The 14,165-nt window shown below is 40.3% G+C and overlaps 1 protein-coding gene across 2 annotated transcripts; it reads right to left on the reverse strand.

The window, feature by feature from the left end:
* Window positions 1–497: 497 nt before the first annotated feature.
* Window positions 498–13,648, reverse strand: LOC147311894 (arginine and glutamate-rich protein 1-A-like). 2 transcript variants are annotated; one of them, XM_086265737.1, is made up of 4 exons: window positions 13,100–13,647; window positions 6,973–7,198; window positions 3,312–3,395; window positions 498–1,792 (listed from the first exon to the last, which is right to left on the reverse strand). In XM_086265737.1, the coding sequence occupies exons 1-4, from the start codon at window positions 13,429–13,431 to the stop codon at window positions 1,628–1,630; spliced, it is 807 nt and encodes a 268-aa protein (XP_086121863.1). In that variant the 5' UTR covers window positions 13,432–13,647; the 3' UTR covers window positions 498–1,627. The 2 variants fall into 2 exon arrangements, 1 of the variants encoding a protein (XP_086121863.1); XR_015125294.1 differs by having other exon boundaries at window positions 1,726–1,792; window positions 3,312–7,198; window positions 13,100–13,648.
* Between the last annotated feature and the right edge of the window lie 517 nt (window positions 13,649–14,165).

The raw sequence follows: 14,165 nt of genomic DNA on the forward strand, positions 1-14,165 counted from the left end.
TTCCTCCGATTAGCAGAGCTCAGCCTGGTGACCCGAGTTTAGTAACTCGCCACATTAATATCACCATCCATCACCGCTTCACTTACACCCTCAAACGCAGGTTGACAGTTTCGATTGGATTCATTAGAGTTGGGTTTGAGCTGCATTGAAATGCGGGTTTGCCGAGGTCATTTGTCATCCTCTGTAATCTAGCGAACGGTCGGCTTGCAGCGACCTCACTTGCCGTTACGAGCTGGAAACAAACCAGCAGCTGCAGAAAAATCTCAAATTGCAGCTGCCAACTAATTAGGCAATGTTGTTACAGGGATTTGGTTAACCTGACAGTGATGTATTGACTCGAGAGGAGAAAATGGACCGCTGAGAAAAAAATAAATAAATTTCCAAAGTGGTGCCAACGGCACCATTAAAATTTGTCACTGATCGGGCTACCTGATTAAAGATGAAACTGTGAAGGGCTGAATTAAATAAGATAGAAGCTCAGGAAAGCATCACACGGGTCAGTGTAGGCATTCAATGGATTTATTGATCTGTTCAGTCCCTTGACAATTGGGGGGAAATTACATGACAAATTCAAAATGCCACAACATAACAAAAAGTCTTTATATACCCACCTGAGGTCAGCCACACGCACACACACTCACATTCACACACACTTAAAACACATCCACGCTCGCGCTGACCTCAATCCTCGTCTTACCTGAACTTGTGCGAATCAGTCCTCTACGAATCAACACTTACCTCGCCCGTTAATTTACTAGCACATGACTGAGGGACAGAACACAGACTGTGGCTTTTTGTCTCCTACACATTTTTATCTTTAACTCGGAGTGAGGAGGGAGATGCAGCACATGATATTACATCAGACAGGAAAATGCCATCTCTCCTCAGTTTCCTGCAGGAGGTTCCGGCAGTTCGATCATGGGCAGTCTGGGAGTCGAGCGGCGGGTTCACCTCATTTCTATTTCTTTTTTTTAAATTGTTCCTCTTAGGACAACATTTAAAAGCCAAAATGCATACGGCAGGCGGAGCTGAAGCAGAGCCACAGAAGAAGAGGAGCAGGATTTTTAAAATGGAGGGCGAGCTGGACGGGAAGTTTGCTGTGCTTTTTAAAGTCTGTGATTTGGTAACCACAGAGTCTGCAAACAGGAAACCCACAGGCCGACTCCCATGCTGCACATGAGCCGAGCCGAGCTAGACAGTCAGATGCCTATCAGGTCTGCCTTTCAGGCCGTAAGAAGAGCACGAGAGTTAAGACTTAACCGGGTGGCAGGGCGAGGGACACGTTAGAGCATCTACATCAAAAAAAGTTCAAGTTTTCTAAAAAAACAAAAAAAAACAAAAAACCAAAACAAACAAACAAAAACAACCCAGAAGCACAAGAGTCATCTGTGCAGCAGGGTGAGGATGAGGAGGAGGGGGCGATGGTCCTAGGGTGAAGAGCTGCCTCCTCTTCAAAGCTGGGAGGGAGCGAGTTAACACGCTGGTTGCGCCCCCCCTTCTTTCAGCACTTCCAAAACGAAGCGAGCGTTCCACAGAGGAGGAGGAGTGGGGCTGAATGATGAGGAGGAGGAGGAGAAAGGAGCTGGATGGGGGAGGGGGATGACCTGCGGACGAAGGGGGAGCAGTCTTATTCTGTGGCCTTCAGGGTGAAGGAGAGCTTGGGCCTGGACTTGCCCTTGCCGAGGATGATTTTCTGCTCCTCCTTCTGCTGCTTCTGCCGGTCCTGCTCCAGCTTCATGCGCTCCTCGTGGATCTTTCTCTGCTCTTCCACAATACGCAACTGATCCTCAGCCTGCGGGACAGACACAAAAAAAGGAATCAGGGGCGGGGTCACGTAAGGCCATGATTACACTTACCGCCAGGTCAAGTAAATCCAAGTAAATGAAGCTCCTTAAATGTGCCGTGTTTCCCAGAATATTGCTGCTGAAGGAACTACAACAGGTGTTTGTATTTTTTCCCCCCATACTAACAAATAGTAGTAGTAAGTAGCAGTAAAATTACTTCATTAAATTTAGGCAATAAAAGTTATTCTGTTAGATTTAGCTGATTATTTATTTATTCTGCTATAATATAATAATAAATTATTTATTTATTTTTCTATTACACTTAAACAATGAAATTAATTAATTAATTAATTCCGTATCAATTTTATTAAACAATAAACACGTACTCGTTAGATTGAGTTGTTAAAATCGATTCCATTCAATTTAAATAGTAAATACGACTGAGATTTAGACAACACGTGATTTTACTTTTAGATTATGTAATTAGATTTATTTCTCGTCACCATCATAGAAGCATTATTGTACTGTGTAACTTGTTCTACGGCTCCCTTGTAAAAGCAAAATAAAAAAAACAAACAAAAAACCACAATACACAATTTTGATTGGTCCTAATTTTTTTTTTCTTCTTAAACATTCATTTTGGTTTTTGAAGTATTACAGGAATGCTGGTTTTCTATAGTTTGACCCTGATTCAAATAAACAAAACTGCAGAATTTATTTTTTCCCTGTCCCACTTATTTGCAGATCCGTTTCCATGGCTGATAACCATCAACTCAAAGCCACTGCGTAGACACTGTTTCCTGCCAGTGGAGTGTTGCCATACCCAGTAATGTCACAGCAAAAAGCCTTAAGGTCTCAATCCGTCCTGATTTTTGGATTAAAGATGTAGTCACGACATTAAAAGCTGATGAATGTCAGTTTCTCAAATCAATCCAATTTTTCAATCCAACTTCAGTCTTTGAATTAACCACTAGACCTCTTTCTGACCCGGGGTCCCTTCATCAAAACCAAATAATGTTTAAACTATGTTCTTGCATGTAAATATGCAACGACTCAACAGTGAAAGGATTTCTAGAACATACACTTCTCTGGGGGGGTTTTGAACATTACTTTGATTTGAAATTTCACAATTTATTTTATCGATACCTGTTTATACAGCCCAGTATCGTGGCCAAAGAAAGCCATTTTCTTGTTAGCATAATTAGAACGTTAAACGTTTTTCCAAATTGCAGAATTTTGCATGTTGATGACAAATTGGAAATTTTTGTATTTTAACTCAAAGAGATCTCTCTCTGAATAAGAGAAGATTCATCACGATAATCAAACAGTTTTCAGTGTCTAGTGCGAGCTGAATATTTTATTCACAAACCCTAAATGAGTAATCTAAATAGTAAGCTAAATAGTTTTGCCTTATTTTTAAGTTGCGTTAACTTTTATGTGTTGATAATGTAAAATTATTGCTGATGGTGAGAACACACTGCTCAGTGGATGCTAACGACAGATAGTTGTGTGTCCATTTTGGCGTACCAGTTTGGCCTGAGCCTCTGCGATCTTGCGGTTATTCTCCTCCAGGATTTTTTCCAGCTCCTCCCGCTTCGATTTTTCTTCTTCCTAAACAAGCAACACGATGATATGTTAGCGCACGAACAGGCCACAAAAGGCACGCACGCACGCGCTCACTCACACACTCACGACAAGTTTGTTCAGCCTCTCACACATTTTTAAAAATCCCTCTAATGCTGCCTAGAGAAAAATTAAAGACTAACACACACCTAGTGCTGCATGATTACACTCATCAATAGAAGACATATATAAAAAAGACAGACAATCAAAGCTGCTGCTGCTTTTTAACATGTTTATAAGCAAGAGAAAAATAAAGGAGGGAATAGTTTTGGCTCACCAATGCACGTATACCATTTTCCTGTGTACCTACACAACTGGTGAAAGCGTTAAACGGTTGAATATTTACTGTCTCGTCCGGACTGTGTGGCCCCTGCAGAGACAGGAGCGCTCCTGGTGTGGGTAGGTAGATATGGGGGTTTCTGCCATACGGCGCCATTCCTCTTTATTACTGATCAGTTTACGGCTTAGCCTGCAGCCGCGGTGAAGGAGTGCAGTACAAAGATGTTTGTCTGTGTTTGTGTGCAGGTGTGTGTTTGTGCAAGTATGTAAGTGTGTGTGTGTGTGTGAGAGAGAGAGAGTGTGTGTGTGTTCGAAGTGGACCCGCCCACGGTACACTTACAGTACAGGACGCGGGTCACGGCTGAGCTGAAAGGTTGCAGGTCAATGCTAGTTAGGAAGGTGGTGTTTCCAAAAAATTAACAAAAAAAACAGCACAAACACATTTCCAAACTGAGCCTACAGGAGAAGCAAGTTGTCAGCACAAAAATAAATCAACACATTTTGTTCCAAAAGCTCCACAAAAATCATCAACAGGTGACACAGGTGAGAGGGGATTAACCTGTCAGGACAGGAAACAGGAAATGAAGCGTCCCTGTAATGTTCCCCTCCCCCAAAGAGTTAAAGAGCAGGTGAGGTGGATTAAAACAGACGTGATGAACATTTCTACACATCGCTGACCTTTCTTCCTAGTCCTGAGGGTAAACAAAGAGTTGGGGGGTACATTTCTTAGCCTATTAGTCCCGAGTCAATGGCCGCTGCGCTTTAGCTGGACCGCTCATTCACAATACTGTGATGTAAACAAACGCCATTTTTCTTAATAGTGCCCAGGGAGGGGAGCCAGGGTTGTTTGTTCTTAGTTTAAAAAGGAACCTTTAGGGCGACTAAGCATCTGAAAAGAAATCAGTTTGAATAAAGTTAAAGGCAAGACCCCAGAAGACCTTACTTAGCAGATGTCCTAGCATCTTTTCTGTGCAAACTCTCACTTTTTGCTGGAAAACAAATTAAATTACAATGTTTTTGTCCATCTGACCTTCATCAGGTATACAGGCTATTACCAACTGAAGACTAACGACATTAATCTGCTTATTACCTTCCAAAATTCAACAAATTCACAGCACAAATCAGGTTTTAAAGCAAAACATTTTGATAGTTAAAACATGAGCAGGAATACCAAATGAACCAAACAATGTCACACAAGTACCAAACTAAAACAACCAAAACAATTGGTATGTGTATATAGTAACAACCATGTAGTGGTTCAGATACCTGAAATGATTAGTTTAGCCTAAATCAAGATAAGCTCCAACTAATAAGCTGAAACTATCTAAACTCATCTTATGCTAAGTTAAGAATTAAAGCCAATTTAACTAATCTGAACTTAAATTCAAGTAGTTTCACACAAATTATTATCAAGTATAATGAGTAAAAGTAAGTTACTGTGCAGTAAGTTGCAATAAGTTCAGCTCAGCTGTGTTCTAGAAGTTAAGCTTTGGATAAGTTAACTTGAGGTAAGTTCAGATAAGTTAAGACAAGTTAAGTTCAGGTAATTTAAAATAAGTCTGTATGTATTAAAATAATACACTTAATCCCAAGAGTTGGAAAAATCCAGCTTTATCAGCTAAATGAAGTTAAACACAGCCTAGCCTAATAGCCTAAAGTGCAATACAATGACAAACATCTCAACAAGGTAAAATTTGGAATAAAAATACTCACACTTAAATTAACAAAAACATCTGTAGAGCTAAAGATTACATAATATAAATAAATAAAAACTGCACTGTGAAATACTGAATTCAAAAGACTAATTACCTGTATTCAAACAAATTAGCTATTCATTATTCAATTAGAAACCTGTGGGCTTTTTTTAAAATGAATAACTAAATCAGTTCAGATCCCTGGCTGATTAAGTGAATAATCCAGAAGTCTCTCTTCCACTTATTAAAAAGTCATGGTCTATACCTTGACTATGCACAGAAACAAGTTAAATAACACGTTTCACACCACTGAAGATTTCCCTGATAATAATTGAACGTAAGATTCGCAGATAGAACGTCTGTAAATCTTACGTTCACTTATTCTGATAAAAGTCGGAAGAAAAAAAACTTTCAGTTTAATAAATATTCCAGCAGTGAGACAGGACTTATGTAACTGCCTCTATAAGTTTTGTTTTCGCCTTGAATATTTTATATCACGGTTTCGATTGTTAGATTCAGAAAAATTTGTTTTGGGGCCCGGGAAAGAAAGAAAGAAAAAAAATCCACCCTAATAATGGCAGTTACAATGTCAGACTTGTAATAATTGCATAGTATATTTTTTATGTTTTTAAAAAGCCTTAAAAAACAAAAGAAACCCTAAAATAACCACTGACAGGCAGCAATCTAGTTGGTAAAGTTTAATCTTTAAATTTAAAAGAAAAAAAATATATATATATATATATATATACCTTAAATACAAAACTAAGAAATTTGAGTAAACCAGAAAAGAAATGAATATTGTTTTGAAACCCGCCATGGCAAAACTCTCACCAGCAAGTTAGAAATGCACTGCTATCCTCTAATCTCTTTTAAATTATAATTTTTTTTAAACAGAAATAAAATGTCAACTTTTAACCTTTTAACTGTAGCACGTTACATCCTACCAAACTCAGGGTAGACACAAGATAAACACATAAACAATATAATTTTTCAAATACTCGAATGTGTAAAAACATATCACCTTACCCATGATTTCAGGAATAAGTGAAATTTTTTGGATAAACAGCTGGAGAGTTGAGGTAACATGGTAGTTTGTTTCGATTTAAAACCCATTGGATGGTTTTTCACTATGAGAGGTCCACTCACTGACTAATGAAAAGAGAAACTAAGCTAACAGCCTGAAAGACTCCCACACTGAGCTGAAATGCAACTACTGCAAAAAAAAAAAAGAAAAAAAAAGTGAATGACAGGAATTTCGTTATTATTCTCGTCACTGCTGTTATTATTACTTCAGTAATTTACACCAATGAAGAACATTCATTATACCCTTGGATATATTGATTTGCTTTAGTATCTGAAGCCAAGGTACTCCCTTTTCCTTTTATTCTGAAAGCTGCCACTTCCCTTGAGCACAGCTGCATCCAACTGTGTGAAACTTGTGCCATGGCTGGGTTACACTTTAAACAGTTAAAATAAAAGACCAAAGACCCAGTCAGAGTGGGAAACTGAGAGGTGAAGGGAGCTGAAGGGGTTTGGGTACGGGGTGGTGTAGGGGTAAGGGAGGGGCTGCGTTCCAAACGACCGAGCGTTACCTCTCTGGCCTTCTGTGCCGCCAGCTCGGCTTGCCGCTGCCGCTCCAGCTCTTCCAGCAGCTGCCGCTCCATGATGCGCTTCGCCTCCTCGACGCGTCGCAGCACTTCCCGCTCAATCTCGTCTTTCCGCTTCTCGAGCTCCTCCTCCACACGTTTGGCCACGAGCTCCTCAACTCGCCGCGCCGTCTCCTCCTCGATCAGCTTCTCCTCAATCTCCTGCTGCCGGCTAAAGGAAAGAACAAAAGGTTAGCATGTCGCTAATTCGTGTTTCGGTTTTAAAACGGAGAACTATTTAATTGCTAATCAAATAAACCACACCGAACCGCTTTGAAATATCTCAAAATAAAAGCTTAGTCTGTATTTACCCAAAGCTAACCAACCAGTTTTTAATTCATCATACCTGAGAGTGGTTTTTACGAGCCATACCAAACCCAATATTACAACACAGCTGATCAGGTAAAAAAAAAAAAAATTAACAGAAAGGCTATTGTTCAAATGGATATTTAAGAATTTACTAAACTGCTTTAAACAGCTCTTAAATATACATAATTCAACAATGAGGACATTTTTAATTTCAAATGTGAGATTGGGTGCAATTTAGACTGTTTTTCTGAGTGCTTTGTGGAATTTAGATGGAGGTCACCTGCCCTCCTGTTTATCTTTTCTTTAAACTGTTCTTTTTGTGTGAACAGGAACTTATTAGTAGCGATGTAAACACACACTCTCCACCCTCTCAGGGATCTGGTTTCACTCTGTCAGGCTGTGGAAACCAGAAACTGGACCCAGCCCTGCCCAGCATCCTTTATATTTACATTTGTATGCCCGGTTAATGGGCCCTGTGGCTGTTAGGCAGCAGGAGAAAGGAGACGGGACAGACAGACAGGAAGCCAGGTGTGGGCTGTGTGTTATATTACCTGGAGGCTCTCACACACACAGACACGCACCTGAAAAGCTGCAGTCAACATGGATGTATTTACGGTCACAGCTGTTTCATTAAAATCTGAAATAGGATTATTTCAGTAACGAGGATTAAGTTAACACAGTTACTCAATTTTTTTTTTAAGCTGTGTGTTTAAGTCAGTTTGTGATGTTTAGCTGTTGCAGCAGGTTTTGTGGTTGTTCAATGCGTCCTGATTCTCTCTGCATCCTGTTTAAACCAAATAAGTTTTAAATATCAATAGAATTTGACTTTAAAATAGGCCTTCCTGTTAAAGCCAAGTATCCACTTTTCACTCACATTTGTGTTTCTTAAATTCAACAAGTTGTATTACTTACTTTTGTGGGAGTACTGCATTAATCGAGCAGACTAATGACATGAAGAATAGCTGTTTTTTCACTAATGAAAACTTTGATTTTTCCTCTCAGTGGACCATTGTGTTCACATGTGGACTACAGGGTGAGACATTTACTGAGTTTGGTTTCAGTTGATGTTTTTTAGCTTTTTATTTCGCTTCGACTGCAACTGTGAACTACTGATTATAGCAGTATTTGTACTGAGTGTTTGACCAAAGAAAAGATGGCCAGCTGCTTCAATGGAGATGTAGCAGCTGAGTTTGAAGAACAGCAGGAATCAGCACCTGCATACCTGCTAACACCATGAGCCAAACTGTAAATCGAAGGTTTCTGGTTTGAGTCCCTGTGCAGATGCCTGTATATAATCCCTCACAAAAAAATAAAAATAAAAATCAGCACAACAGAAACCCGCCTTAACTAATAATAAACAATCCAGATGGTTTTAACTGCAGGCATCAACATCTGTGCATTTATTCTCTATAAGAGAAACACATTCTCTCCAAATGCTCAGAGCTACAGCTGTCCAGCTGTTTGTGTCTACAAAAACACTCATTACTAGTACAGCTACAGCTGAAGTGAGATAAAATAATCAATGAGTAAAGTTAATATTCAATAAATCAAGAGGTTTTCACTGAATGTCTCACTCTCCAGTTTATATGTTAATACAATTATCTCTCCAGAGGAGAAATCAAAGTGCTTATTGGAGGAAAAACACTCATTCAACATAGAAATCATGCAAGAGCATCATCAAGAACAATTCAACCCCAAAATACACCTGTGAGGGGAAAGTTAAAAGCCCCACTGCTGGAACTTTATTATTGTATGAACAGTACTTTTAAATTTGCCTTTAAACTTTTTTCTGAGCATCTTTGCTTTAAAATAAAATAAAGCGACTCATCTATACAAGTAGGGCTGCTCAATTAATCGAATTTTAATCTCGATTACGCTCTGGGCTTTCAACGATCATTAAAAATGATTGAGCCGATTATTAGCCTCTCCCTCGTGCTTTACTCTCGTGCTGCTCCGTGTGGCAAATCGAGCGCACCTCTCTGCATTTCAAACCCGTCACAACAATTAAGAGGGCCCGAGGGAAGCTCGGAAAGCTAAGCAGAAGTTATTTGGAGAGGAGAGTGACTGCCGTTGGTTGAAAAGAGAGGTAAAAAAAAAAAAAAAAAAAAAAAAACTTCAGTGGTGTGGAAACATTATGGGTTCGCGGAGTCAGACTGGATCAAGTAGACATAGTGTGTAAACTTTGCTACAGTGTCGTAGCTCCACCACAGAGCAACACTGCAAAGTTCACTAAACAGATGTTTACATTTTTCATTTATTTCTTATATTGCAAACATTTGCACTGTTATCAGTATTTGCACACTATTTTATATTATTTTTTAAAGTCATTTTTCAATACATTGTTATTGTTAACCCTTTAAATCCCTGTAGAACCGGAACCGCGTAAGCTAGCGCAATAATTTGTTTTGCATATGAAACCGGAGGAGATGTACTTACATCTTATGCCATCAGCTTGTCCTAGGTCACAGTTTCCTTCCACATGAAGCTTTGCAAAAATTGCATAAAAAGCGCTTGCAGGAACAAAAACATAATATTCCAGAAACATGCTTTGCCGATCCGATCAGCTGTTCGTAACACTTCCCACATTGAAAAAGACGTCAACGCGAACTATCGCATGTCCGCCATTTCCTGTCCGAAACCGGAGGTGACGTCATTTTCGCGGAAAATGTAGTTTTTTTTACTTGTAGGCCTTAAAAGCCTATACTGGTGTTTTTATAAGTCATGACTGACTCTATCCGGTTGTTCAGTCTGACGTCACTAGCCGTGTCTGGGTCTAAACTCCGCTGCAGGTCCATATATCAAACGATCACTATGGCATTACTGAGACTTGAAAAACTGTCTAAAGTCTTTCATCTTTAATAAAATGATCAGCGTTCTGCTCTACCAGGTGTAACAATTGAGTTTAACATCCAGGCATCCATGAAAATGGAATTTATGAAATTTAACGGAGTTAGAAGTTAGCAGGAAGTTAGCTCGCTAGCTTCTATCTAAATACAATATAGCATGTCCTGACTGCGGGGTTTTGGAAACAAATTAAAACGTACAGCTCTGTTATCACTTCCAGCATAAATGAAGACAGAAAACCAAACAGCAGTGACGTTTGTAGGGTTACTGAAGTTGGGCTAGCTGGTATATAACGATGTGCTACGTGACCGCTAGCGACACAGCTATGTTAGCATAATATAAACAAGCTAACTTTTTTTCCACTCGATAAAAGTTATCGTGAGTGTTCTCGGTGGTCAGGAACAAATGTAATCGCATGCCAGGATGCTGTAAAAGGACCAAACTTCAGCCAGGAGAACAACTGAGATAATCCATCCACAATACGAGGTTAGTCATTCATATACTGCTGCATGGGCTGGGCTGTAGTTACATCCTAAGGTTTTAAAAACTGAGCTTAAATAAATGATTAGCGGTAATAAAAGCTGAGGGAGGTCAACAGTGATCACTGACTGTTTTAGGAGCTTTTTGAGATTCCATCCATCCATCCATTCGCTTCCGCTTATCCTTTTCAGGGTCGCGGGGGGCGCTGGAGCCCATCACAGCTGTCATAGGGCGAGAGGCGGGGTACGCTCTGGACAGGTCGCCAGTCTGTCACAGAGCCAACACACAGGGACAGACAACCATTCGCACTCACATTCATTCACACCTAGTGGCAATTTGGATTATCCAATTAACCTATCCCCACAAGCTGCATGTCTTTAGACGGTGGGAGGAAGCCGGAGTACCCGGAGGGAACCCACGCAAACACGGGGAGAACATCCAAACTCCACACAGAAAGACCCCGGCCTGATGGTGGAATTGAACTCAGGACCCTCTTGCTGTGCGGCAACGGTGCTAACCACCGTGCCACTTTTTGAGATTAAATAGAAGAAAATACAAAACATTAACATTGGGGCAGGGATAGCTCAGTAGGTAAAGTGGTCGCCCCATGATCGGAAGGTCGGCGGTTCGAATCCACTTAACGGCTACCCTGAGGTACCCCTGAGCAAGGTACCGTCCCTACACACTGCTCCCCGGGCGCCTGCTTAGTGGGCTGCCCACTGCTTCACTGAGTGAATGGGTCAAATGCAGAGAAAAACAGGTAATTTCCCCATGGGGATCAATAAAGTATCCATTATTATTATTATTATTATTATTAAACATGTTAACAACACAAAAGCCATATTAAACGCAGACTACTTTCGGCCCGGAAGTAGGATTCGTCACGTCATCACTTAACAATCGGATACTTTTCTGAATAGTTTCTGGGATGCTTAGAACTTGAATTGCACTGCTGGAAATAGTTTATTTTGATGCACCTGCTGTTTTCTTTGCAAATTTGCATCATAGGATTGTTTTTTGGTTTTCCTGCAGTATATAAAAATTGCTGTATCTCCAAAATAAAACTGTGAAGAAACTCAAAATAAATTCCCTGTTGGTGTAAACTATTTTTTGCAACTTTTTTGTATTTAAAGTTTTGAGGGATAAGCCTCTTAAATTTCTCCAAGTAGAAATATATGTAAAAAAAAACAAAAACGATTTTCAATTTTTTTTTGTAGTTTATTACACTTTTTTGCAATTAATGTAGTTACTATGGACTTAATGCATACATATTATTAAAATATGGGCTATAACAGTTGTATTGATGTATAGCAACTTGAAATGCTCCCAAAAATGGCACTACAGCATGTAAAAATATAATATAAGCTCTGGCGAACTTGGTTCTATGGTAGGTCTTAAAGGGTTAAATAAATATCGTCAAATAATCGAGATCTCAATTTCAGTGAAAATAATGGTGATTATCATTTTTGCCATAATCGAGCAGCCCTATATACAAGTTAGAGCAGATTGTGGGGATTTTGTTTTATTTACACGAGGCTGTGATGCTCCTCGCTCTTCTGGATTTACATCAACTCCACTGCTGTTTGTCCTTTCAGTGTCCTTGTTTTTTATTTATTTATTTGCATTTGTATGTATGCATGCATTCATTAGTGAGCACTCCAGGTGTTGTCAGTACACCCTCAGCTCTGGTTTAATATTGGGCTCAATGTTATTAGATCACTAACTGTGCCAGATTTATCCTCATTCTAAATGCAGGATTTTCAAGAATCTATGCACTGAAATTGATGCCCTGATGTCTGTGGAGAACCTGGAGCTAAACCCACACAGATCGCTTTCTCTTCACTCAGCATGGAAACATTAGGCATGTCGGTAACTGAGCATCAGCATCTCCTGAAGCATCAACATCACTACTGATCTGACCTTCAGTGCAGGTCAGAGAGTCAAATCTCTGCCTGCTGCAGGAAGTTTATGACTGCAGGATTAACTGACAGACCTGCACACCAATAGCCACTCATTTGACATATTTAAACGTTAAAAGAGAATCCAACATGCATTACTTCGTTAGTTCAACTTTACCAGCACGATTCCGGGTTTTTTTTTTTAGGGTTTTTTTTTCCAAAGTGAAAACTGCAGGTCAGTGAGAACAACCTCACAATTCTATCATGATGCTTAAAATACGAGTTTATAGTTATGTTTATCTGAATTAATGACGGTAGAACTAGAGGTGTGATCCACCTGAACAGGTAAAGCTTTCCTCTGACAGGCGCTGCGGCCTTTGCAGCCTGTTAGCGTTAGCCAACTAGCTCAGAGAGCTAACGATCGCCATGCAAATGACCGCAGCTAGCCTAGCATTTAGCTTAGCTTGTAGCCGAACACGGGCTGGGGTTCAGTATCGTTATGTAACAGTTTACGTGCCGGTTTCTGTATTAAATATACCCACATCTTCCTCTGTCGCTCCATCTCCACCTTCCTCTCCTCCTCCTCCTTCCTTTGCTTCTCATCAAGCGCGTTCCTCTTGCTCAGTGTCCGGCCGAAGATGTCGATGCGCTCCGGCGGTGAGGCTGCTCTCTCTCTGCGGGACGACGCTGTGTTGGACCGGGATCGGGACCGGGATTCTCTGCGCCGGTTCCTCTTCGACTCTCGGGACTTGGAGCGTTTCTTGGAGCGCTCCCTGTCTCGAGATCGCGACCGGGACCGGCTCCGTTTCTTACTGTGCTTGCTGCTTTTGGAGTGCTTGGACCGGGACGAGCTGCGGCTCCGAGAGCGGCCCATGGTGCCCTGCGGACTGCTGGATTCTACGGCTGATATGTGTACCGAATCAGGCCCTCCACTCCGCCCGCTCCTCTTTAAGCTTCTTATTCACACGAACAGCTGATGTTGCGCTGCTCCAGCGGGTTAATTTTGGAGAAATAACCCTTCAAACTAGCTGTTGTTTTGCCCTACTAACTCGCTTTAAGGAAAGATGGCGGTTTGATGAGTTTTCCCAGCAGGCACCGCGGGCTTCGGGATTTTCCGTCGCTCTTCGGCATTTCCCGCTCAAAGCAAACTAATAGACTGAAAAGACCAGAAACCAGCCAAAACATTTCAACAAATTTAAGTCCTTTATGAATGGGAATATATGATTTGTATATAATTTATACATTTTAAAAAAGTGTAAAATGCATTTTATATAAAATATATAACTGGGATACATAAACTTATCTTTCCACAAGTGAAGTAATCACATATTGAAGGCTTAAGAAAAGTTCTGGCATTCCATTTTGAACTTTGGATTTTAGAAGACTCAATAAAAAGTTTTCTAAACTAACGCATGATTTTATTTTTTTCTCTTAATGAAAACATGTATACTTGTATTTGTTTGTTATTCACTAATGACATTTGACGTGTGGTCAATTCTGGGAGTCTAGAACCAAGTGGGTGACGTTAAGGCAGTTAAATCTATATTTGTATTTAGCCTGTGGTTTTAACATCACACCAACGATAAAGATGACATTTCAACACACAGC

This window comes from Aulonocara sp. 'chitande type north' Nkhata Bay, linkage group LG16, assembly GCF_057382095.1.
Source record: "Aulonocara sp. 'chitande type north' Nkhata Bay isolate Kocher_YH1m ecotype deep benthic linkage group LG16, A_spYH_male_GT1.1, whole genome shotgun sequence".
Classification (NCBI taxonomy): Eukaryota; Metazoa; Chordata; class Actinopteri; order Cichliformes; family Cichlidae; genus Aulonocara; species Aulonocara sp. 'chitande type north' Nkhata Bay.